Source organism: Hypomesus nipponensis, chromosome 20 (genome assembly GCF_054491055.1).
Source record: "Hypomesus nipponensis isolate SF chromosome 20, ASM5449105v1, whole genome shotgun sequence".
Classification (NCBI taxonomy): Eukaryota; Metazoa; Chordata; class Actinopteri; order Osmeriformes; family Osmeridae; genus Hypomesus; species Hypomesus nipponensis.
Genome location: NC_140380.1, coordinates 6,682,065 through 6,704,291, shown reverse-complemented (window position 1 = coordinate 6,704,291; position 22,227 = coordinate 6,682,065). Strand labels below are relative to the sequence as shown.

The following is a 22,227-nucleotide window of genomic DNA, read 5'->3' as shown; positions in this document are numbered from 1 at the left end:
AACACGCCCGTCTCACGCCGGCTCCGACTCCACGTCGATCATTCGGATTCCCCTCCTGCCTGGGATGCAGCGCTCGTAGATCAAGAGGGAACTGTGTCACGCTGGCGGACGTGTCGTGGCCGTGACGGCCTGTTGTGCCTGTCTCTCCCGCTGAGGCAGCTGTCAGCGAGCTGACGTCTGCGTCACAGAGCAGAATGAGTCAGGAGGGCCCGGTCGTGAGCACCTTAAATCAGATGGCTGAGCAGTGAGGGAGTCGGGCTGGTCGTCGGAAGGTTTCCGGTTCGATTCCCGTCCGAGCCAAATGACGTTGCGTCCTTGGGCAAGACACTTCATCTTACTTGCCTCGGGGGGGAATGTCCCTGTACTTACTGTAAGTCGCTCTGGATAAGAGCGTCTGCTAAATGACTAAATGTAATGTAAATGTAAATCATGTGGGATCGAAGGAGAGCTTCCTCAGACCTCATGGAGGCGTCTGTATGAAAGAAAAGCCAAATTTGAGTATGCCGTGAAACATTGGGCTCCAATTGGGGTTCACGGTCAACATTTCGTACGTTTTGGTTGAAATGCTCCCCCTAAACTGCTGGGGCGTATGGTCGATAGACGGTGCCTTTTCATTCTCTGTCTTCCGCTCATTATTTTGAGACCCGAGGGCAGAGAGTGGATGCTTTGGGGTGAGTCATACTTGAGCATGGCATTTTTTTTTGCTGTCGTCAAGCTATTTGTAAGCCTTCAGTGTGGCTATTTTGTCGAACCATCGTTTAACCAGAAAGTTGTATTGACCCATACTTGATATACAAATGAACTGTGCATTCAGACAATCTGTAAACCATTGAGAGGACACCTTTCTAATGCAGTTATACAGAGAAAGTTGTCGTTTTTTGGGGAATATGCAATTAAAATTTGCCACTTTTACCGGCATTTATTATATTTTAAAGCTTCGTGTGGAGCAAGATTATACAGATGGAAGACACAACAATGCCACACTCTCCTCTCTCGTTACATGCTTGGATACTTATTTCCAATTACATGATAAAAGCTAGAAAATGCACTGGTTCAGTGAATCTTTTCCAATGGAATATCAAATATATCAACTGTCGTCTTCTTGCAGAGACAGCGGGTCAGCCCCGTTCACAATTAAAAGAAGACCCCTTTATTTCCCCCATTCGATCACTTGTCAAAATGACTTTCACTCTCTCTCTCACTCACTCTCTCTCTTTTCTCTCTCTAAACCCGTGGGACCGACAGAAGAAATGAGAGAGAGAGAGAGAGCGCTGACTGAGCCAGCGGAGATAACAATACAGGCCTGCGGAGGAGAAGGCAGCATGGCACTGCTTCCAATGTCCAATCAGAAGGCGTCATTATCAGTGCCGTGTGGGGGTAATCAGGCAGCTAAGGCCATCAGCTGTTTCCATGGCGTGGGAACATGTGGGGGGAGAGAGTGGTTTGAGAAGACGTCTTCAATCGGAGCACTTTGACTGCTGAGGGGAATAAAAACCCTCCAATGATTCTCTGGAAAATGGGAGAGGAACCACTTGGTTCCTGGAGATCAACTCGAAAATTGTGTTGGAAAACAGTACCTCGTAAATATGGCGGGAAAAATACACATGTCAAATTATTGTTTTGGGAAAAAAACTGTTTACGTTAGTGTAAGGTTAACTACTATGTGAGTTATCGAGAATTCCTTTCTTGCAGTTGAGATGCCTCTGTGTTTAGCTGCGTCAAAGGTCAAACAGGGACATATTCTGTAGAAGCTGTAATGTTGCTTGACACTATATTGCTCTATCAATACTTTTGTGTGCAGTTGTTTGAGCGGACTCGGAAATGCGATTGCGATCAATCTCCCAACTTTTATGTTATTTATTTGCTGTGTGTGCTCACGTTCGCATTCCTGCAGTTTTTTTTACTCGTCCAGATTTATGTTGTTTGTGATGAGTGTCTTCCCTGGTGGTTTGTGTGTGAGTTCTTATTTGCATGGTGACAAGTGTTGAATAAAAAAAACTAACCAAAACTGCTTTTTTGTTTTGGTGGTTAATTAGGACTTGAGCAAAGCAAGAAGAGTTTGAACAATCTTATTACCGCCACGAGCCTACTCTGCCAATGAACTAACAAGGCTTTTCCAAAACATCTGTGATAGCGCTGGAGCTATGTTAGTCTGCAGTACTTCCCACAAGACACTGCTTTAAATTCAAATCCCCCTTGCCACACCTTTAAAATTGAATATAGTGAGCACCAAATGTCCTTGATGAGAAATGTTTTCATTTGAGTTCCGTGTTCCAGCCTTCTGTTTGACACAATGCAATGACAGTTATCTCGACAAGTGGACTAAGAAGGTTTTTTTAGGAAGATATTTTCATCCATATTGATGAACCATTCCAGATAATCCATCAAAGAGCACCAGAAGCCCTGTTTTCACATGAAAAATGATCATTACGAGCGATCCTATTTTTATCAGACGTCATCTTTTTTAGGTAACACTTTAATTAAGTAGGCCTAAGTACTCCGTAACAGGCAATGGGACAATATATGCAGTATTTAACATGCAATTATATTCTCCGACAGCGTATGGCACACTGCAATTAAATATGTGCCTTCAAGAGCACGACGGGAAGGTTCATTAAACCAGGAGACTAGAAGTGTTGCCTTTTGAGGAACGGATTCGTATGCATCGACACTGCTCTGCTTCTCCTGTTGTCACACCCCGGCAACAGTCTCCCGGGCTGAACGCTAAGTCAGAGTCAGGAGAGGGGACCAGACGTCAACAGCACGTTTCAGACACAAACACGCCTCAGACACGCCCACCCGGCTAATGAGACATTTACATTTAGTCCTTTGGCAGACGCTCTTATCCAGAGCGACTTACAGTAAGTACAGGGACATCCCCCCCGAGGCAAGTAGGGTGAAGTTCCTTGCCCAGGGACACAACGTCATTTGGCACGGCGGGGAATCAATCCGGCAACCTTCTGATTACTAGCCCGATTCCCTCACCGCCCAGCCATCTGGCTCCCAGACGCCCGCGCGGAGCCACTTGTAGGACCCCTTAAAACGAGGGAGCATGGCGTGCCGAGTCCCCCCCAAAAAAGGGATGGGATTCCTCTATGATTCATCGGATCTCATTAACGCCACCAATCTGCTTGTCAGCCTCATAGTCATTGTACGGTATCACGTCAAATGGAAAGTGCCGGAAAACGGAACTCAGCTCACAAACAATCTGATGGCTCTCCAAAGACTTGTGGTGTGTGGTGGTCCGTGTGTGTGCGTGTGTATATCACTGTTTATCGTCTGTAAGCTCTTCCCTCGATGAAGAACTTCTGCTTCCTACGCTTTTTCCTGAACCCTGCTCTTGGTCTCCCCCCGATGGTCACGGCCGGCATTGCTCTCTCTCTCTCTCTCTCTCTCTCTCTCTCTCTATCTCTCTCTCGTTCTACAGAACAGGCCGCCAGCGGTGCAGGGGTCCCCTCCCAGCGGCCCGCCGCCGCAATGTATGAACCCCGCCTTGATGAACGCTCCCTGGGTGAGAGAGAGGGGCGACCGTCACCTTAACCCCCACCCCCCCGCCCCCTCAGCTCCTCCATTCACACGCCACTCATTCTCACCTCACGCCATCGCCCCAGCGAATCCTGCTTTTCCCCCCCCCCCCGCTCTTTCTCCCCCCCGCCCGCTGCTCCCTTTCCTACCCAGAGGGTTAGGGTTAGGTTCTCCGCATCTCACCTGGAGGATCTGCTGCTTCTAAAGTGGAGATGGAACCCCCCCCCCCCCCCTGCTTTTCTCTGGTTCACCTGCTTCCGCACACCGTCGTCGGGAGGGGTCGGGGGTCGGGTGGGGGGGGAGGCGCTTGTCGCCGGGTGTGGGACGCCGCGTTCGTGCCGACATTCACTGGCTTCCAGACCCCCATTCTCATGTCTCACCGCCATTTCAGCTCTCGCTTCGTCGTTGGGGGGGGGGGGGGGGTTTGCACGGCGCCGGCTGGCAGCTGCAGTGGCGCAGTCTGCAGTTGTCGGTGTTTACGGTTCCAGTCTGATGTCAGGACAGATTGAGTCAATTGGATTAGCATCGAACGATGCGTACTATCTACTGTACGTGTCTCGAACACCAAACCGAAAATGAGCACTGTTTTGTTTGATCGTTAACGGTTCAAAATGAGAACGCAGTGTACCTGAACGGCGGAAAATGTGCGGAGGGGCGTTTTGATGAATACGTTATACTAATTTGGGCTTTTTTGGGTGCTCTCTGTTTTTTTCTCCTTTCCTTGTCTCGTCCCTCCCCTCTCTCTCTCTCTCTCTCTCTTCTTCTCTCTCTCTCATCCTTCCACCCCGCACCCTCGCCCCCCCCCCCCCCCTACAGCAGTACCGTTACCAGGACGAAGACTCCCCTCCCCAGGACCACGGCTTCCCGCGCCTGACCAACGAGGTACGCGCCCCCGAGCTGGTGCACGTGTCGGAGAAGAACCTGTCGGAGATCGAGAACGTGCACGGCTACGTCTCCCACTCCCACATCTCCCCTCTCAAGGTCAGCCCAAACCCCCCCCCCCCCCCACTCCCTCCCCCTCGTGCTCCTGTCTCTCCCCGCTGACCGCCCGGGTCAGACCCCTGCCGTCTCCACACCATGTGTGACTGACAACATGGTGTCTTCTCCTTTGTCTCTCTCTCTCTCTCTCTCTGTATCTCTCTCTCTCTCTGTATCTCTCTCTCTGTCTCTCTCTCTCTCTCTCTCTCCATCTCCCTTTACTCTCTCTCTCTGTCTTTGTCTCTCTCTCTCTCTCTCTCTTCTCTCCACTCTAGTTGTCTCTTATCTCTCTCCATCTCCCTTTACTCTCTCTCTCTGTCTCTGTCTCTGTCTCTCTCTCTCTTCTCTCCACTCTAGTTGTCTCTTATCTCTCTCCATCTCCCTTTACTCTCTCTCTCTCTCTCTCTCTCTCTCTCTCTCTCTCTCTCTCTCTCTCTCTCTATCTCCCTCATGTTCTCTTTCATTGTCTTGATTCATTGACAGCCATAGTGTTTCCTGCCTGGGAGTCTCCAACAAGCTTCTCTCTACTGATGTGTCAGTCGGACAAGGCCCTGGCTTGGCTCTGCCCCGACTGCACTTAAACAACTCTTAAAGTCTAGGCAGTCTAAACAGTGCATGTACAGTATGTCTGCAAGGGCATGCATTACAAGACCGTATTCTATTCCAGTTTCATTAGTGGCCGTATTCACTAAAGGTAGTATGTATAGGACTGCAGGTGAATGCGAGAAAGAGGTCTTGCTTATGTTACGTTGGACCCCTCCAATGCACTCCGATGTTGTTGTTGTAATAAACCTCAACAACAGAAGGTGGTGCTGAGGGATTGCTTTAACATCAGCATTCCTTTTCTTCCACCACGGCGACGACGCCGGAACATGATAAGCTGTTTCTTTTTTTTTTTTTTGCATTCACTGCAAACGCTTTTGTCGAGAATAGCCTGGCTTTTGATGTTAACGAGTCTGAAGGTTCCGGTGGGTTCTGTGAGACTTGCTTTTGAAGAGCTTCAGCCCTCTTCCTGTGTCAGTCAGATGTCCTTTATCCCCCTATAGTTCTACTATATCTGGAAACTTCCTATATGACTGGACCCATTACAATATTACAGCCACCCAATGGGACTGCCAGACTGTCAGTGCTTCCTAGCTTGTCGGGTTCAGCCAGTTTCTCCCTGTGGATCTCACTGAGGGTGACAACCAGAAGGTGGCACTCCAGTTCAACTGCCACACACGAGTGCTGCGATGACTCGATTCGAAACGTTCGAGACGTCCAAACAGGCCGAGCCTTTTACCTTTGACGAGAAAAAAAAACGTTCCGTTTTGTAATTTATTGGTCCATTGTTCGCAAGCTGAATGTCCCTGTTTTCATTTTGACACGGGGGCCACCTCCGGCCTCGCGCGCTCCTGTGAATTTGTTTCATTGTTCGTGAGGCGAATGTAGGTCGGTGGTATTTAATTTCTCTCGTCAGTGATGGCCGCTCAACCTTTTGAGGGAACCGATGAGATGTTGTTCTAACATCCTCAGGAGTGAGTCCACAGGCGCTGTGCTAGACTGGCCGACTGGGTTTTCAAAAGAGGGCTGGTGAGAAGGAAGACTTCCTTACAAATCGACAACTGGTGCAAAATATTGCCGCCACAAATGGTTTTCTACACCATAGAGGTAAATAGGCTTTTTTGGTGTTACATTTATTTATTTTTTATTGTCAATAGGCCTATGGTCCAATTTAATAGATAGGACTATCTTTATTCACTGTGCTGTTACCGCTGATAATATGACAACAGATTCCAACACAGTGAACTGACAGCATGACTATAGACCACAGACCAGCAAGCAACTGTCTCCAGACAGCATGACTAAACAACCACACAGTAACAGGTGTTGGCATTTAGACAGTAGTGTGTGCAGCCCAGGAGCTAATGAGACCGTTTCTGTTTGGTTTTGTTAACAGGCTTTGAGAGCTCTGAAATATTATAATTTAATGACGCACTAATGCACAACACTAATGCATTCTTTTGCAAGCTTTATAGACGGAACATTTGATGGTAAATATGTTTATAATGTATCGGTGTCCAAGTAGCAATCTTGTACAAAACACCACATGAAGTAGAACGAGACTAAATATGGCAATAAAGACTGCACGGCACTTTATATTATAGTTCATTCCTTTTACATTACATTACATTTATGCATTTAGTAGACGCTTTTATCCAAAGCGACTTCCAAGAGAGAGCTTTCCAAAAGAGCATAGGTCACTTTTTGGAATCTTTGCATTCGGAAACACAATTTGTCGGTTTTTACAAACTAGCTCGCCGTTTTTGAGATTTGACTTTTTCGTTGTTACTTCACTATGCTCAAGGCAGTGTTCGGTGGAAGCCCCAAATGGCCAAAGAACGCTTCTTAGAGGCTCTTCCTCATTTGCATGATGCAGCAAGTCCGACTTGCCCACTTCCTGTCCTCCTCATTCGACCTTGTTTTCCCCCTGCATCCTCCTGTTTCCCCTTCCCCATCTCTTCCACCACCGCACACACGGTCCGCGTGGGTTTACATCAGCCATGCTTCTGTATTATCTATGTAATAACCATCTATCTTTTCCCTCCCAAGTATGGCCAGTAATGCTGTCTTTTATTTCTAACCTGCAGCCTGCTCTGGTTACCCGTTTTGATCTTGCATACCCGGGTGTGACTGCGGCAAACTACTTGGCAAGTTTTTTTCCTTTTTTTATTCGGGGGGGGGGGAATTGTTTATTGTCTTTTTTTCCCCTCCGTTCTCCTGTGGGGTTCGAACCCGCTGATTTAGGGTGTGAGGTGTTCTGCGCTACAACGCGCGGGGTGTTGACGCACATCGAGAAAGTACACGCCGCAATCATGCTGTCATGTGACCCGCACGCAGGCACTCCCATGGTTTTTACCCTCCTCAGGAAACTCCATGTGTGTTTGTGAATCATTTGCTTTTTTTGGGGCAGACATCCGATTCTAGTAGAAAACCCGTCACGTTCTTCTACTGTAATGCAACACCGCGAGATGCCTCTATGTTTGGAAGGGTCAAAATACAGGACCCACCTATTGTCAATTCGATGATACTTTTCCATAGCATGTTTCGTCCAGTATTTTGACCGTTTTTTGCCTGCTATACTGTACACATTGCATGGTTCTGACCATCAGTTTTGTCATGAGGTATGGAACAGCGTGCTCGTGGATATCATCGAGCGTAACGTCAGGCTAATCTGTAGGTTCTCCAAAAACCCTGTCATTGCACGACCGCTCCCACTGCATGTTACCACTCTGTTGTACATGACCACAGTATGAAGTAAGAGCACGATGACTGGACACTTAAGGCCACCTGACAGATACTGTTATCTCGTCCTCTGTTGTCAGAACGAAACGTCCACGCCGCTTAGGCCGTGCGTTCGTCTCACTGAAAAGCCTTTGTAGTCCGGACGAGGAGCGAGGATGAAGGCATTTCAAATAGTCGCCTCCTCCACTTCTGGAGGATGCTCAAGGTCGATCCGGAGGGCCGTTCGCCCTCGGCACATCCCACTGCGGTAAACAGAGGCGGCAGGTGTTGGAGGGCGGCAGTGTTGCCGTCCGTGGCGTTAGCAGCCCTGGAGGAGGGGCCTGTCTTCCAGGAAGCTCCCGCCCTTCAGATAGGCTGCAGTGCGTGCGCGTGAGGAAGAGAGAGTTTGGGTTTTGGGTGCGCGTCGCTGGCCGTGTCACGCGCCCGCAGGTGGACGGCCGGCGACAGCCTCTTTATCGGGGACGTCGACAACATCCTCACCCGAGGCCAGCGGACCTCCGGAACCTTCCATCCACCTATCTTCTTCTAGCACTCTCCTAATCGCATCCCTCTCCTTTGCACGCCTCTGATTAAATAGCTATCGACTTTCTTCGGATGCAATTTCCAGGACGGACACTTCCCCGGTGGGGTCCTAGTGAAGTAAGTGTCAGTGCTTTGTGCTGGAAGTGAGAGCGAGGAGCAACTAAAGGGAAAAAGCAATTCTCTTCTAGTACACCCCAGTCATAGAATACAGACTGGTTAAGGACCATGAATCTAGACTGGGTTATTTTGTTTCCCTGCGCCTTGGGCATTTGAATGAAGAATATCTTTAATACAGGGAAGATCTTCTGGGGGTCGAGAGAGGATTCTGTGGCCACACCGCTAGAGAAGCAAACAGCTTTCGGCGGACACTGATTCCGAAAACCCCCCCAAAAAAGATTTGATCGATTCTCCCCACCACGCTATCGATCGGCGGTCTGTTTCCTCGGTCATATCTGCACTCGCCAAAATGCACGGATCTCGGAGCAGCAATTACCTCGGCGTCAATCAAACGTGGTGAACTTTGAGAGGGATTGTGTGCTGGTGTAATGAAGGCAAGGGCCCCAGTGGGGGGGGGGCTATTTGTCAGGGAAGTGGGTCAGATTAGAGGAGCACACATACCTGTACTGATCTCCCTGGGGGGATTTTGCATCTCCACTCCCCCGTTGTCATAATTACACCTCTGACTCGTTTTCCCCTGATGAGAGTCTTCTCCTCTGAGCTGCCAGTAAAGGGGTTCGGATGACTCTCATTCCGATAATGGCTCCACCATTAGAAAGGGGAGTCTGGATCGCTTTGTGACAGTCAAATCCATAGAGGGTGTAATGTGCCTGAAACTGTGAGCAAACACCACTGGGAGAGGTGCGTTGTGGGCAAAAGCAATTCCGAACCTTCTCAAGTGGCTAGGTTATGTGCTGTACTCTGAGGTGTAGAAGTCCAAAGTACAAATGATTGTGCACTTAGGCTACGATACACTGTGAGGTAATGGGTTACATTATCCCAGATTGTAAAAAATAAATGATGTCCACACCTTATTTCTAACCGGAAATCAATCCAGCTGTTTGTTTTGGTCGTTTATTTCCTGCCTTTTCGATCCATCTTGTGTGGTTCGAACTTACCTCATCCTTCTCAAATACGTGCTGTTGCACTGTCTTAAGTGGCACACGGCAACCATCTTGAGCCCTTACGCTCAGCACAAATGAGCATTTTAATTATTTATGTTTCCCCCTTTTGTCTGTACATCCGCATGAATAAAACCACAGTGCTCGGCGTTGATGTAAAGGATTAATGAAATTTGTCGGCTGAGTGATTCGTGAAACTGATTTCATTATCTCCTGCGAGTACTTTTGTAAATGTCTGGATGTCACAGGTATTGTGAGTGTAAATTGGCCGCATTCAGTGAACATCTTGGGAAAAATATGATTTTCTCATTTATTTGTCTCTCTGACGTCCATGCATGGTGTTATAAATACTTTCCACTGAGCTAACTATACTGAAGGTGACAAGAAGCCAATGATGGATACACAAAGTGTTGATGTGTGTTTTCTTCCTTGGAGATGTTAACAGGTAAGTTGTGAAAAAATAAATACAAATCTTTCTCACTTACTGTATAGGTTGGTGTGACTTTGGAAGGGATGGCAATTTGTGTATTTCGTTCGAAACACCAAAGCAGTCAGGCAACTCGCATGTGGTTCAGCACCATGACCCGCATTATTTTGTCGAAAATATTACTCGGTTGCAAAGAAATCCTTAGACGGTTTACCAGCTCTCACACATTCCACTAGAAAACTATGAGGAACTGGAAGAGTGAAGGAGTTATTTAACAGTTTGAGTAGGTTGTTGCTTCATTGTGTGTCGATGCAACAGTGACAGCTTACAAAAGAATCGGCCACACCACATATCTAGTCTCTCCAAACACCAGATGCTCACCAATGTCACCTGTAGACAGAAGAGATGCTGAAGGAATATTCAACCAGTCCGTTTTATGTTTTTGTTGTTAATTTTGTGTGTGGTTTGCATTCATTGCGTTGAGAAACATAGCTGAGAAACCGGTATTATCGCCAGCTCATACGCCGGCTGTTATGTTTCAGTCCTTGAAAAGAGATGCTTGAGTTCCCCCAGACCCAGTGACTTTGTTAACAAGCGTTCTGTTTACGTTTCCCAGCTAAACGTTCTGGCATTCTGTCGGACTCAGGAACCTACTTTGCTCCTGCTGTGTGTGTGTGTACAGTTCAGTCCTACGAGCCAAACTACATGTAGCTTGCTGCAAAGTACACGCAGAATTGTTTTATTTATTTATTTGAGGGGTTATATTCTCGGGACAGGTCCATATGCTGTCCTTTCTGTCAAAATATTTTGGAAATTGTTTCTGCCAAGGGGAAATCAGTTGACTCTAACATGTGCTAACATGTTGTTTTGTGAGAGATGAAGTTCGACAGGGTAAGCTCTCTAACCCTTCACCAGCATACGCTGACTTGTGCTGTACATTAAGCTTTTTTTTTGTTCCTGCGAAGATCCAACACCCGGAACCTTCCACTCACCTCGTTCTTTCTCCCGTGGGCCTGAACATGTGACCCTGCCCAGCACACGGTCGAGGATCCAATGCGAGCCTATCTGTATTCAACAGCTCGCACGGGGGAAACAACACCCAGCCACCGATCGTTGTATTTCGGTTGTGTTGTGGCTAGACTACAGCGTTCAGCAAGTCCGTGTCATTGGTCGGGTCGCTATTTTCACCTCAATCAATACATTGGCTGTACTGGAAGCAGGATGGGGGGGCATGGTTCAGTAGAGCTCCGTGGGTGGTGTGTGGCTCTGCGATTGATTATGGATCAAGAGCTCCTGGTTCCAATTTGCCCAATGGACGTCCTTTCGTACAGAAGTGTCCGCTTAATGAGACTTTACATTGTGCTGACTTAGCTTGTGTGCTCATTTTTTTGTGTGGATGAGCGAGTCGCTAGTTTGTAGGCAGCGGTGCACGAGCAGCTGTGCGTGTGGTATCTGATGTTAGGCTCTGTATGCGCACGGCACGTTCCATCTCGGGAACATGGGGAGAGGTATGAACTGAACCGCTTTAGGGTTGTGGTGGGTATTTAATATGCAAGATCTGCCTGCAGCTTCGCGCATGAACATGCGTTTGGCCCGTCCTGAGCCTTCGAAGGTGTCAAGTGTGCGTCTGAAGGGCCATGCTCAGGAGCTCGCAAAAACCCGTGCGCGGAAAACGCCGGCAGCTGGAGAGGTCACCACGGGGGGGAATGCAAATGAAGGGGATCTCGCGGCGAAGGCCAAGGTCGGACCGGAAGCCGTGCGCGCTTCACACAGAAGCCTCCTGGCCCCCCCCCCCCCCCCCCCCGCGCGAGGCGGCCTGCCTTCCAGGGAGCGGCCTTTATGCCCCTCCGCGCCCTCCCCGAAGCCAAGTGAACCCGGGGACAGCCCGGCCAATCCTCCAGATGGAGGACCCGAAACCTTGCAGGGTGGGCTTGTCGTTCTCTTCAAGCTCCCGCTCAGTCCGTTGTCGCTTAACGGGTCGACCTTGGCAAGTCCCCTCTTGACATGCGAATCATCCCCTCTTGGTGTACGAATAACCAAGTAGCTAACGTCCGACATTGCCTCCTTTGGCGATGAATGATCAGTTATCTATTTTATTATGATCTATTATCTATTTTGGAGGGATGTAGTGATTCTAATTACAGTGGGCGTCTAATGACATGGTTAGACAGTGAATCATTATTTCACCGTTAGCATAACAGTAACAGTAAATGAACGACATTGGATGGCACTCGGGCTGCATTCACTGGCCTGATTTGTAGACACAGTGTGGCTTGGTTGGCTTGTTATGCTTGAATAGACAATTACTATTGTATATGTGCATGTCCTGCACTGGACACATTGGATTATAATTCTGTGTCGGTGCATGGCTTTAGATCCACGCTTGACCTTTGCCAAACAGATATCGGAAGTATCTGTAAGGAAACCATGAATGACCATTTGAATGGCCAGAATGTTCCGACAACCTCTTGCTTTACAGTGTACTAAGAAGGAATGACACCGTTCCAAAAGGCTGTTCAATTTTTGCTGTTTCTCACTTTAATCTGATTCATTTACTGTGCCCGAATACAGAAAAAGCAGATCTTCTCACATGCAGATGCCCTCCAATAAGGAGGAGACTTCAAAGGGGAGCAAATGGGACGCGTGATTGGCCAACAACAAACCGCTCGACACAACTCGCCGTGCTGTTCCCCGAATGCCCGCCGTTCACCGGGAAACCGAGTTTTGGCGACAGTTTCTCTTCGACGGTGACTGATGGCTGTGTATCAGTGACAAAGCATCCTCACTGTAGCCTCGTTGGACTGAATTGTGACTCATCTGTTTTGACCTCAAAGGAACAGGAAGCTATGCCTAAACGCACTGTTCTCACTTCCTAAAGTGACGGCAGGATTAAGGACTAGGGCTGTCCCGAAAGGCCACGTGCTGTGTTATATTATTGTGGGCTAAGTTGCCAATGCCTGAAAGGCCATTAAATACATTACTAAAGTATACAGTAGTGGTGGCTCAGATGGCTGAGCGGTTAGGGAGTCGGGCTTTTAATCAAAAGGTTGTTGGTTCGATTCGTGCCAAATGACGTTGTGTCCTTGGGCAAGACACTTCACCCTACTTGCCTCGGGGGTGAATGTCCCTGTATCTACTGTAAGTTACTCTGGATAAGAGCGTCTGCTAAAGGACTACATGTAAATATAATGTAAATGTACAGTACTCTATGGCCTCTGTCGGTCATCGAGAAAAATGCCAAACGGTGTTGCATTGGCAACACGGTGAGACGTGGGCTCATGGTCATCATGGAAGCACAATCCACGCGTCAACGCTCCCATAACATCTTTTTTTACTAGCAAGAGGAGATGGGTCTCTCCCATGGCGACCCTGCTAAAATGATTGCCGCCAGCGGACGCTACCCGGTTAGCGACCGGGGGGACACTTCTCTCGATTGGAAAAGCCTGAAAAGGCGGCATAACTCCCGTTCAGTGTCACTAATCAGGCCCCCCCCCCCCCGGAATAGCGCGCGCAGCATCGAAAGGAGACTCGGGGGGGAAATCAAATGGATAGGCCGGACAAGGTTTCAAATGTCACCACTAGGGGACACCCCGGCGCGAGTGGTTGCCTGCGTACGTGCGCGCGTCGTGGAGGGAGAGCACGCCGCCTGGCTGGAAGGCATCATTGATTTAGTAGCAGCCAGAGGGTGGCTTGGGGACATCACTTGGCTAGGTGGTAGAGAACCTTCCCCCTGGGCGAGAGAGAGACAGACGCTCATCACAGAAAGAGATAGCTGTGTAAACTAGGATGGAGGGGGGGGGGAGGATGGAACAGCCATTTTATGGTGCACATAGATATGTAAAGGTAGACTCAGCTGGCAGTGTGGCATGAAGCGGAGTCTGAGTCCGGAAAACATTTCCATAGCGGGTTTACGTGCGAAGAGGTGGGCTCGAGTCTGTTTGTGTGTGTGTCTGTCTCTCTCTCTCTCTTCCTCCCTGTCTCTTTCCCTCGCCCTTTCCTCCCTCTCCCCCTCCCTCCTCTCTTGGGGGAGGGAGGGGAAGGGGGGGGGGAGACCTGCCTCTGTTTTTGCCGAGATGCGGAGGGTGACGTTGTGTCCTCAAGTCTGTCTCCGCTCTCTCGCAGTGCCCTTCTGTTGCGCTCCTTTTCTCTCTCTTTCTCTCTCTCTCTCTCTCTCTCTCTCTCTCTCTCTCTCTCTCTCTCTCTCTCTCTCTCTCTCTCACTCTCTCACTCTCTCTGGCTCTTTCTTGCTATCTCTCTCTCTTGCCCTCGCGCTCGCTCTCTCGCTCTCTCTCTCTCTCTCTCTCACATTTCTTCTCATCTCTCGCTCCCTTCTCGTCTTAGTCTCCCTCTCTTTCACTCTCTCTCTCTCTTTCACCCTCTCTGTCTTTCTCTCTCTCTTTCCATTTCACTCTCTCCCTTGCTCTCGCCGGTTCGCCTGTGGAATATACCAACAAGCAACAGCCGGATACATGTATCACTAAAGCCTTTTAGGCTTTTCCATCAAGTGCTTCACTTCTTTGCTCCCGGTATGTTTGCTTCGATTTGGTATGCCAAGAAGCTAGGAAGAAGGCTCGTACAGAATGCACGGAAAGCCAAAATGGAAAAAGTCAAGGTACCGTATGCGATTTTGTCCCCTTTTTTTTGTTCTTCCTCCCCCCCCCCCCCCCATGACAGCAGGTGTGTCTGTTCGACTTGCCTCCACGCATAGGAAAGACGCGCTTCTCGTCGACGTCCTGCGCGCCGCGCTCCACAGCTGTCGTTCGATGCCCGGCCGACTCGATTCGGATCCCCACTTCAGCTGAAACGGGCCGGCACGAGGTGGGAGCGAAGTGTCGCTGCCGCAGGACATGTCCGCTCCCCCCTCCCCCCCCCTGTCGACGTTCCCAGGACAGAGAGGCGGGGGAGAGAGAGAAGAGGACAACCCCCGAAAGAAAGAAAAAAGAGTCGATCCTTTGGACGCTTTGACCGCCGTCGGAGGCTCTTGAGGCACGTCTGATCTCTCTCTCGTTGCTCTGGATCCTCTTGTTAGTGACGTCTCTCCTTCACATATCTGAAGTCCCCATCCGCACGTTTGACACCGTGCCCGTGCGAGCAGATAGCCAGCCCCAGACGGAGCCTCCAATGAATTAATCCAGATTAATCCTCAGGCCCGTGTTGAGGTCTCGACTTTCTCGTTTAAATGGATAACCTGTTTGCTTACATCTAAAGTATGAATATAAGCCTTTTTTGGGGGGGGGGGGGCGACTCAGAACCACAGCAGTCATTTCTGTTAATATGTCTATGCTCTTTGATTTTTTACTTCTCTTCTCACCACGTGTTAAAGCCAATAGAGAGTGCAATTTGTGTTTAATTGATGTTAGCTAAGATGATCTAAGTGTTACGATACCCGGAAAGTAGACAGAGTGATATTTGAGTCATTTTTGCTCTCTCCCAAACTGCCAACAAGAAATTGTGTTTACACTGTTACAGACGAGAGAGTCTGGAACAGGAGATCTATTATCACAACAATTAACAAATGTTTTTTATTTTATTATTATCGGACAAGAAGTAAAGGTTTCCTTTAACAATACAGTAATGCCTCATAGACATTTGATGATTTGATGAACGTCAAAGTTGTCAGTATGTTATCTGGGTTTACATATGGACACGTCCATATGCACCCATTATCTGGAACCTGGGTGGTGATTAATCAAAGGAGTCATTAGGATTCATTCCAACCCCATTGAACCAGGTCATTTCATAATACAACAAAACTCCATGAAAAAAGCCTTCCCGTCATCTGGTCGATTTACAGCCGTAGCTCCATTAACCTCAGCGATCAGGAAGATTGCAGCGTGCGCATCCAATACAGCGGACCAGGAGACATAATGAAGGACCGTAAATCACACGGTGTTCCTCCATTAAAGAAAAAACGATTCATCCAGCCAAACGGCCTCTCCCTGCTTATTGGCTGCCTGCAAGGTGATCTGTTATTCAGATGCGCCCGGAGGCCCTTCAAGGACGGCACCTTCACCATGCAGGTGGAGACTCCTGGTGGACGTCTACCGAGGGGTTTCGCACGCAGAATTGCAGGGGTTCGCCCTACAGAAGAGGCTAGCTACCCCAACCCCCACCCCCCCATGCCACCCTGTCTGTATGATATCCCTGTCGTTGTCGGCGGGCTCACGACGTCGGTACTGTAGAGGCGAGACTGGTCTCATTGTTCTCCTTTAAAGCGACCGCCTGTGTATGGCACACGTACACAATACACAACGGGTGTCAGGCACGGTTACTGTACGGTCAATGGGGGTGTGGGGGGGGGGTTGTGGAGGGGGGAGGGGGGGTTGAATCCAGCCGGGCCCATTTCCTCCCCTGCATTTCCACGACCACCATTATCTCCCCGCGAAGCCGAGAGGCGGTAAATGCAGAGATGCATCAAATATCTACTTCCATGGTTTTTCCCTCAAGTCATTTGACTCTTTGGCAGGATATACAAGGGTATTACTGTCTTGGTGGACCATCAGAGTAGGATCTTACGTTATTAGATCGACTTGGTCTATTGAGCCCCACGGAGCCACTCTCCATGATTCAATCATTTTGTTTAGCTACTGGTCCTGCGTAATGAGACTGCATGAATGGAATGTATGGTTCATGGCGGAGTGAATGGTTTTCTTTTATGTATGTGTTACTCCGATAGTTCACTCTTTTCCGGCTGGGGGGTGGGGGGGGGTGGGGTGGGGGGGGGGGGGGGGGGGGCTTTTCCAGTTAACTTTGAGATACTTTCGACCGGCTCACTTTAGGGGGGAGGCAGCAAAAACCGCGCGCCGTTACGTTTTTTCCGATTTTGGCTTGATTATTTTTAGCTCGGCGCGGAGTGCAGTGGCGACGCGGTGACTAATGCACCGCTTCTCTTGCTCCTCTGTCTGGCTGTTCTTTCTTCTGGGCCGAGGTCACGGGTAGTCTAGGTTACACAGGCCAGACCACTCTGCCTGACCATTATCCCTCGGCGAGTGGCCACATTGTTGGAGACATCTTGTTTGCTCTTAGGGAGATTGGCCCGGACACAATCCATTTGCATATCCACGCATTATTAATTATCAGTTGACAGGCGAGAGTAAGGTTAAAAAGGCCCTTGGCGATGCTGCCAGAATACCAAAAAAGAAATGTGGTCGTAGAATTGTTTAATGTATTCCTTGTCAGTCAGCTTTTCATGATGTCTTATTTGGCTTTTGACCTGTGTTCATGAATTTGGGAAATGGCTGTAGTCTCTTAACCAAACAGACAGGTGATTTACAGGGCGGGAACACGTGATATTGCCAAAAATCTTCTTCCATATCTGATTTAACATTTAGCTTTAGTTCTTGTGGACTTAAGAAGTAAGTAGCAAATAAGAAGAAGAAGAAGAAATCAGATTACACAACATTTCAAAAGATTTGTTATGAAATATCTTTCGATTTCAGGGCAGAGATGCTTTCAGGAAACATCTCAATGACTTTGTGTGGCACTCACGACTTGGCTGTTTTGTAAACCATCATGTCCAAGGCCGGCGAGGTTGTGAACGTTCCTGCGCCGTACAAGAAACACGGCACAAAGGAACACCTTCATATTGTGTTTAAGGGGAAAGCGGCTGAAGAAGCCTTTCAGTTTCTGGCCATCGATGGCTACCTGGCCACTCTACTTCGAACGGCAGCAGGCTAGCGTTGGCTCTCCAAAGGCTAGCTCATCAAATGTCTGTGCAGCTTTTCCCAGAAAGGCCTGCTCTATTTCAAAAGGTTTGGCAAAGAGCAATTTAGCAGCAACAGCTGTGGAACGGCGCAGCCGCACGGCCGGAAAAGCCCTAGAAACGTGGAGAGGAGGACTGTTGAGACTTGACAGGCTCATTTGATCAAATTCCTCTTTTTCTTCTCCCCCCTCCCCCGTCATCCCACCCAAACATAGCCCAGGCTGGCTCTGAAGTGGATCGCTAGCAATTTGTCTGCGTCTGGTTGGATACTTTGCACCGACGGAAGGGTGCTGTCTTCCTAACGACCATTTTCAAAAACCTTTTGGTCTCGGTCGCCCAGAGAGGGGTCGGCGAGTTCCTGCCGCAGTTGAGCGCGAACGGCCTCGCCTCCGAACTCAAAGCGGTGAGACTCTTGGAAATAAAATGTGAATCTGCTACAGGGTGTGTGCAGATTTCACGACGTCCAAAGGAAGAGCAGAGGCTGCATGGCAAGGCTATGGACACGACCGTGCCAGAAGGCACTAAATTGTGTCTGTGCGGTGCTCATTTGTAGATCAAGGAAAGTGGCGGTGGTCTCGACTGTAGCACCGTATGTACATACGCACATGTGTTTGCAGTGGGTAGAGCACGCTCGTGCATTTATGTGTGTTATCATTGTCGAACCAGACCAAAATAATCCCCTAGCATCACAATAGGGTGGAGAGGGAGAGAGAGAGAGAGAGATATGAGCATACCAGAGGGGCGCAGAGAGAGAGAGACAGAGAAAGCCTAACCTCATGAGGAGGGGTAAACAGGAAAAACAAACCTGCTTTTCATAATAATCTAACCAAATGGTCCTGCTAATGAAGTTGCTTCCCCGCGGCTCATCTCCTTCTGCCCTGGCCTCCTTGATTGTTTTTTCCTGATTGCCCCAATCACATACACACAGAGAGAGAGAGGAGAGAGATGGAGAGAGAGAGAGAGAGGTTGGAGACCTCTGAAAATATGATTTCGGAAACTTGTCCCGATGCAATCTGCTCTGCCTCCTGGCAAAGGCCGACACCCTTTTTCGTCGATCGGGCTGTTTCGACGTGGGGGTAACAGCACCTGCGCCGCGCCTTTAGGCCTCTGTGTTTGATGCGAGGGACTGTAATCGTGGGGTGGGGGCGGGGGTGAGCCCCTGGGTTGTAATGTAAGTCTACTCCAGCTCTCTCGCGCTCCATCGATCTGCTCTAATCTACTTTTGGCCTTGTGACAGAGGTCTTCCCCTCAGGCATTAATTATGTTTCTCTGTGGCTTACATCACCGGCCCAGCCAGCTCCCCCTGGCTCATCCAATGGGATGTGCCCCCCCCCCCCCCCCCCCCCCCCCCACGCGCGCGTGTCACTCTCGCCCCAATCGGATATATCGAGTACATGTCGCAAAATTGCTCTGTCCGTCCGCCCTCTTGAACGGTGCCCCAGTCTCTGCGAGGGCTCGGTGGACCGGCCGCAAAACCGATCCCCCTCCCAATCCCCTAGCTTCTCCCTCTCCGCCAAACGAAAAGAGCAAAACCCCCGGGAAAGGACGTGTTCGACGCCATCGTCGGACCCTTCGGAGCCGGTCGGCGCTTTCTGGAACTCTACCGACCCGTCTCCGCGGGGGGGGGGGGGGGGGGGAGGGGCTCTCGAAAGCCACGACGACGAGATGAGTTTCGGACGAAGGCGGGACGGCGGCGGCGACTTCTCCCTGAGAGCGTGCCCTCACGGAGGCAGCGTCCCCAACCTGCTGGTTCCTCCCTGCGTCGACGGCCTGCTGCGACCGCGGCCCGTGCAGAAACACCGCTCCATGGAGGCCCTGAGGGGCCGGGCGACGGCGGCGGCCGACCCGGGGCCCCTGCAGTGGCCCTCGTTGATCACCATCTGCCGGTGGAAGCAGGCCCTGGCCGAGAGGCTCCTGAAGAGGCACCGCGGCAGCGTCAGTCGATCGCAGGTCAGCTCTCTGACGGGCCCCGATCTCGGGTCGGGTCTCTCGTCAGCCAATCGCGGCGGCGTGGCTCTCTGCCGGACGAACCCCGGTCAGGTCTCTTGTCGGGTCCGCTCTCTAGCGAAGGATGTGGTGATGTAGACTGCTTGGTTTGTTCCGTCGATGCACGGTTTGAGTGGGTGTAAGTCCATCCTCACTGAGAGTCGTAGACATCATTTTCAGGAATGGTCGCCGCTTTCTACCTCAAAGCCGTTCTCCGTCTGACCTCGGATCATTTCTGTAAGAGTGTTATCAGTTGCCACCATCCTCCTGGTCTCTCCAAAGCAACGGTGGCTATGAAGTGGTGTTATTGACCTTTAACGTTTGTTTCATAACCTCAGAGATGGCCCAACTCTCTGGCAGTGCCAGGCCTCTTCTAGAACTGCCTTCGCCAGCCGGTGTTCACAACCACAGTGTGTCACACTAGTGGGAAAAAAAACGGTATATATGTACTTGAAATGTATTAGTTATCGACACAAACAGCGCGTGCTGTGCCATACTTTGAGCATCACTAAGTTAAAGCCGCGGATAGCCGGCAATTGATACAACATTCGGTGGTTCTGCCGCTGCACCGTTTGCTGAGCATGTTTGTTCTAATTCCACAGGCACAGCCCCAGTCTGGCGGTTCTAATGACCATGCTAGTTAGATAAAGGTTACAGTCAATTGAATAAGCGCTGCAGAGTTCACTCCGGGAGACGGCTCAGTAGGCTCCTCTCTCTCTCTCCTGGAGGTCCATCTCTTAATAATCCATCAGGCACCCGTTAGGGGACCCCAGTCGCACCGAGGAGCCTCACCTTTGCCTCGACTCGGCGGAACTAAAAGCGGGTCTTTACGCTGACAAACACCGTCAGTCTGGAGCGTTCCGGAATTCAGCAGCACCGTGGCTTTTTAGGCGTCTACCTTCGTGCCATTTAGACGTCGTAGGCCTGCGCATATGTGTTTCCTTGTTCATCAGTCCAAGACCCGGTGAGTAGCCTTTGATTGGGTTTAAAAGGTCCCTTAATCAAGCAATCAATTATGCCAAATGTGTTTCGCACTACCCTTTCCATTTAAGTGGAGATGTGCTAAGAGTAGCCTGCTTTTTATTGAGAATATAATGATCAGTATCGCCATAAAATAGTAGATGTCAAAACAGCAGGAACTTACAAAGCTGGGAGTCCTTAAGTCAAGTTGGTGAAACGGTTTGTTAGATTCAGCAAACTGAGGGTCTTGCTGTCCAGTCTATGGCCTGGCAAGCTACTAACAACATGAGCATCCTGAAACACACTTGTAACTTCCAGTCGTTTCCATCACTGGTGAATGAACCCTCGTCATCTTCCTATTCAGTGTCGTTTATTTTCATAGGTTGCCGTCATTAGCGACTGTCGTTAGCCACCTGTCCTAATGAGGACCACTTGAGCCAGCTGGGATAATAGTGGGAGTTGGACGCCAAAGGAGACCATTTCTCCACCTCCAAGGCAACCATTATCCACGCGTCGCACAGGATGTGAACCAAATAGGCCCTTCAACAAGCGTTAAAAGCTTCAGGTTTTCTACTTTGCCCAGATAAGACTCCTATTATTTACTTTCCATCCTGTCACCTCCCTGCTGCAGACACCCCTCCGTGCGATGACACAGATAAGGCGTTGGAACGAGGACGATGGTGAGCTGGCAGTGCCACCATGTGGCCAGTCAGTGTCACCTGCTCGGCAGTCTCCCCGCCGGTCGTCATCTGCAGGATTCGTCGTATGTTTGGCCAATGCGACGAATCGTCGATCATGATCCGTGCAGTTGCCATGAAGACGTTCTCCTTTGGTTGATGAGGGAAGGCATGCTGAGTTGATACACAGAGTTTTTTGCATCCCGTACTGAGGAACGAGGTCCCGTTTGAGTAGCCAGACCCCTGCTCGACTCTGCCGGTGCCAGATTCGACGATATCCGATTTGAAAGGCTTCTCGGTCCGGGCGAGTTCAAGGGGTCAATTGGAAGTGAAGCAGCAGCCCCCCCCCCCCCGCCCCCCATGGTAATCACAGATAGCGCCGCCCCCGGAGACTTGACACGCCCCAGTGGAGAAACTTTGCAGAGCCTTCACACTGTCTTCAAATCCACCAAGTTTTCATCGTCCTAAGGGGGCGGGGGGGGGGGGTCCAGCACCGTGGCTGTCAGACACACTCAGTGTCAGTTCCTCCTCCTGCCAGCTCCAGCCTCCAGCAGAGGGCCCCAGATCTCGCCAGCGTTGGCAGAAAGGCGCGCACGCAGCGCGGCAAGAGGAACACAAACGGAGGCCCTTTTTTGGGGGGAAGGGATCGCCCGGACAGTTCATTCTGACTCGGCCCTTGAGGGGCTGGGGGGGCGGGGGGGGGGGGGGCGTCTTCCAGAGGTTTCTCTCAGTCCAGTCCCTGCCGTGGTCTCGGGGGACACACAGACGTCGTCCGAGTGCACCTTTGTTGGTGTCCATGTTTCCCTCTTCTTGGTGACGTTCGGATCGTGGTGTCTGTGCGAAGGGGCAGGACAATGTGTAGATCCATGACAGGGAATATTCGAGGTGCGATCGCAGCTGGATAACGAGTGAGAGTGAGCGTGTGTGTGTGTGTGTGTGTGTGTGTTTGCGAGCTTGCGAGTGTAACGACTGGACGATCCACTTCCATGCTAAAAGCTCCAATCTTGGGTTGGCTGAGATGTTGAAACCTCGTTAAAGTCATTCAGG

At 50.0% G+C, this 22,227-nt stretch overlaps 1 protein-coding gene across 18 annotated transcripts in view; it reads left to right on the top strand.

Annotated features, from left to right (window-relative positions):
- dlg2 (discs, large homolog 2 (Drosophila)) overlaps positions 1 to 22,227 on the top strand; it is an 89,455-nt gene that overhangs the window by 43,156 nt on the left and 24,072 nt on the right. For 13 of the 18 annotated variants that reach the window (XM_084684142.1, XM_084684139.1, XM_084684135.1 and 10 more), the window contains 2 exons: positions 3,428 to 3,511; positions 4,342 to 4,506. In XM_084684142.1, coding sequence (XP_084540268.1) covers positions 3,428 to 3,511; positions 4,342 to 4,506 — 249 coding nt within the window. The remainder of the gene's footprint in view (positions 1 to 3,427; positions 3,512 to 4,341; positions 4,507 to 22,227) is intronic. The other 5 variants (XM_084684136.1, XM_084684148.1, XM_084684147.1 and 2 more) reach the window with 3 other exon arrangements.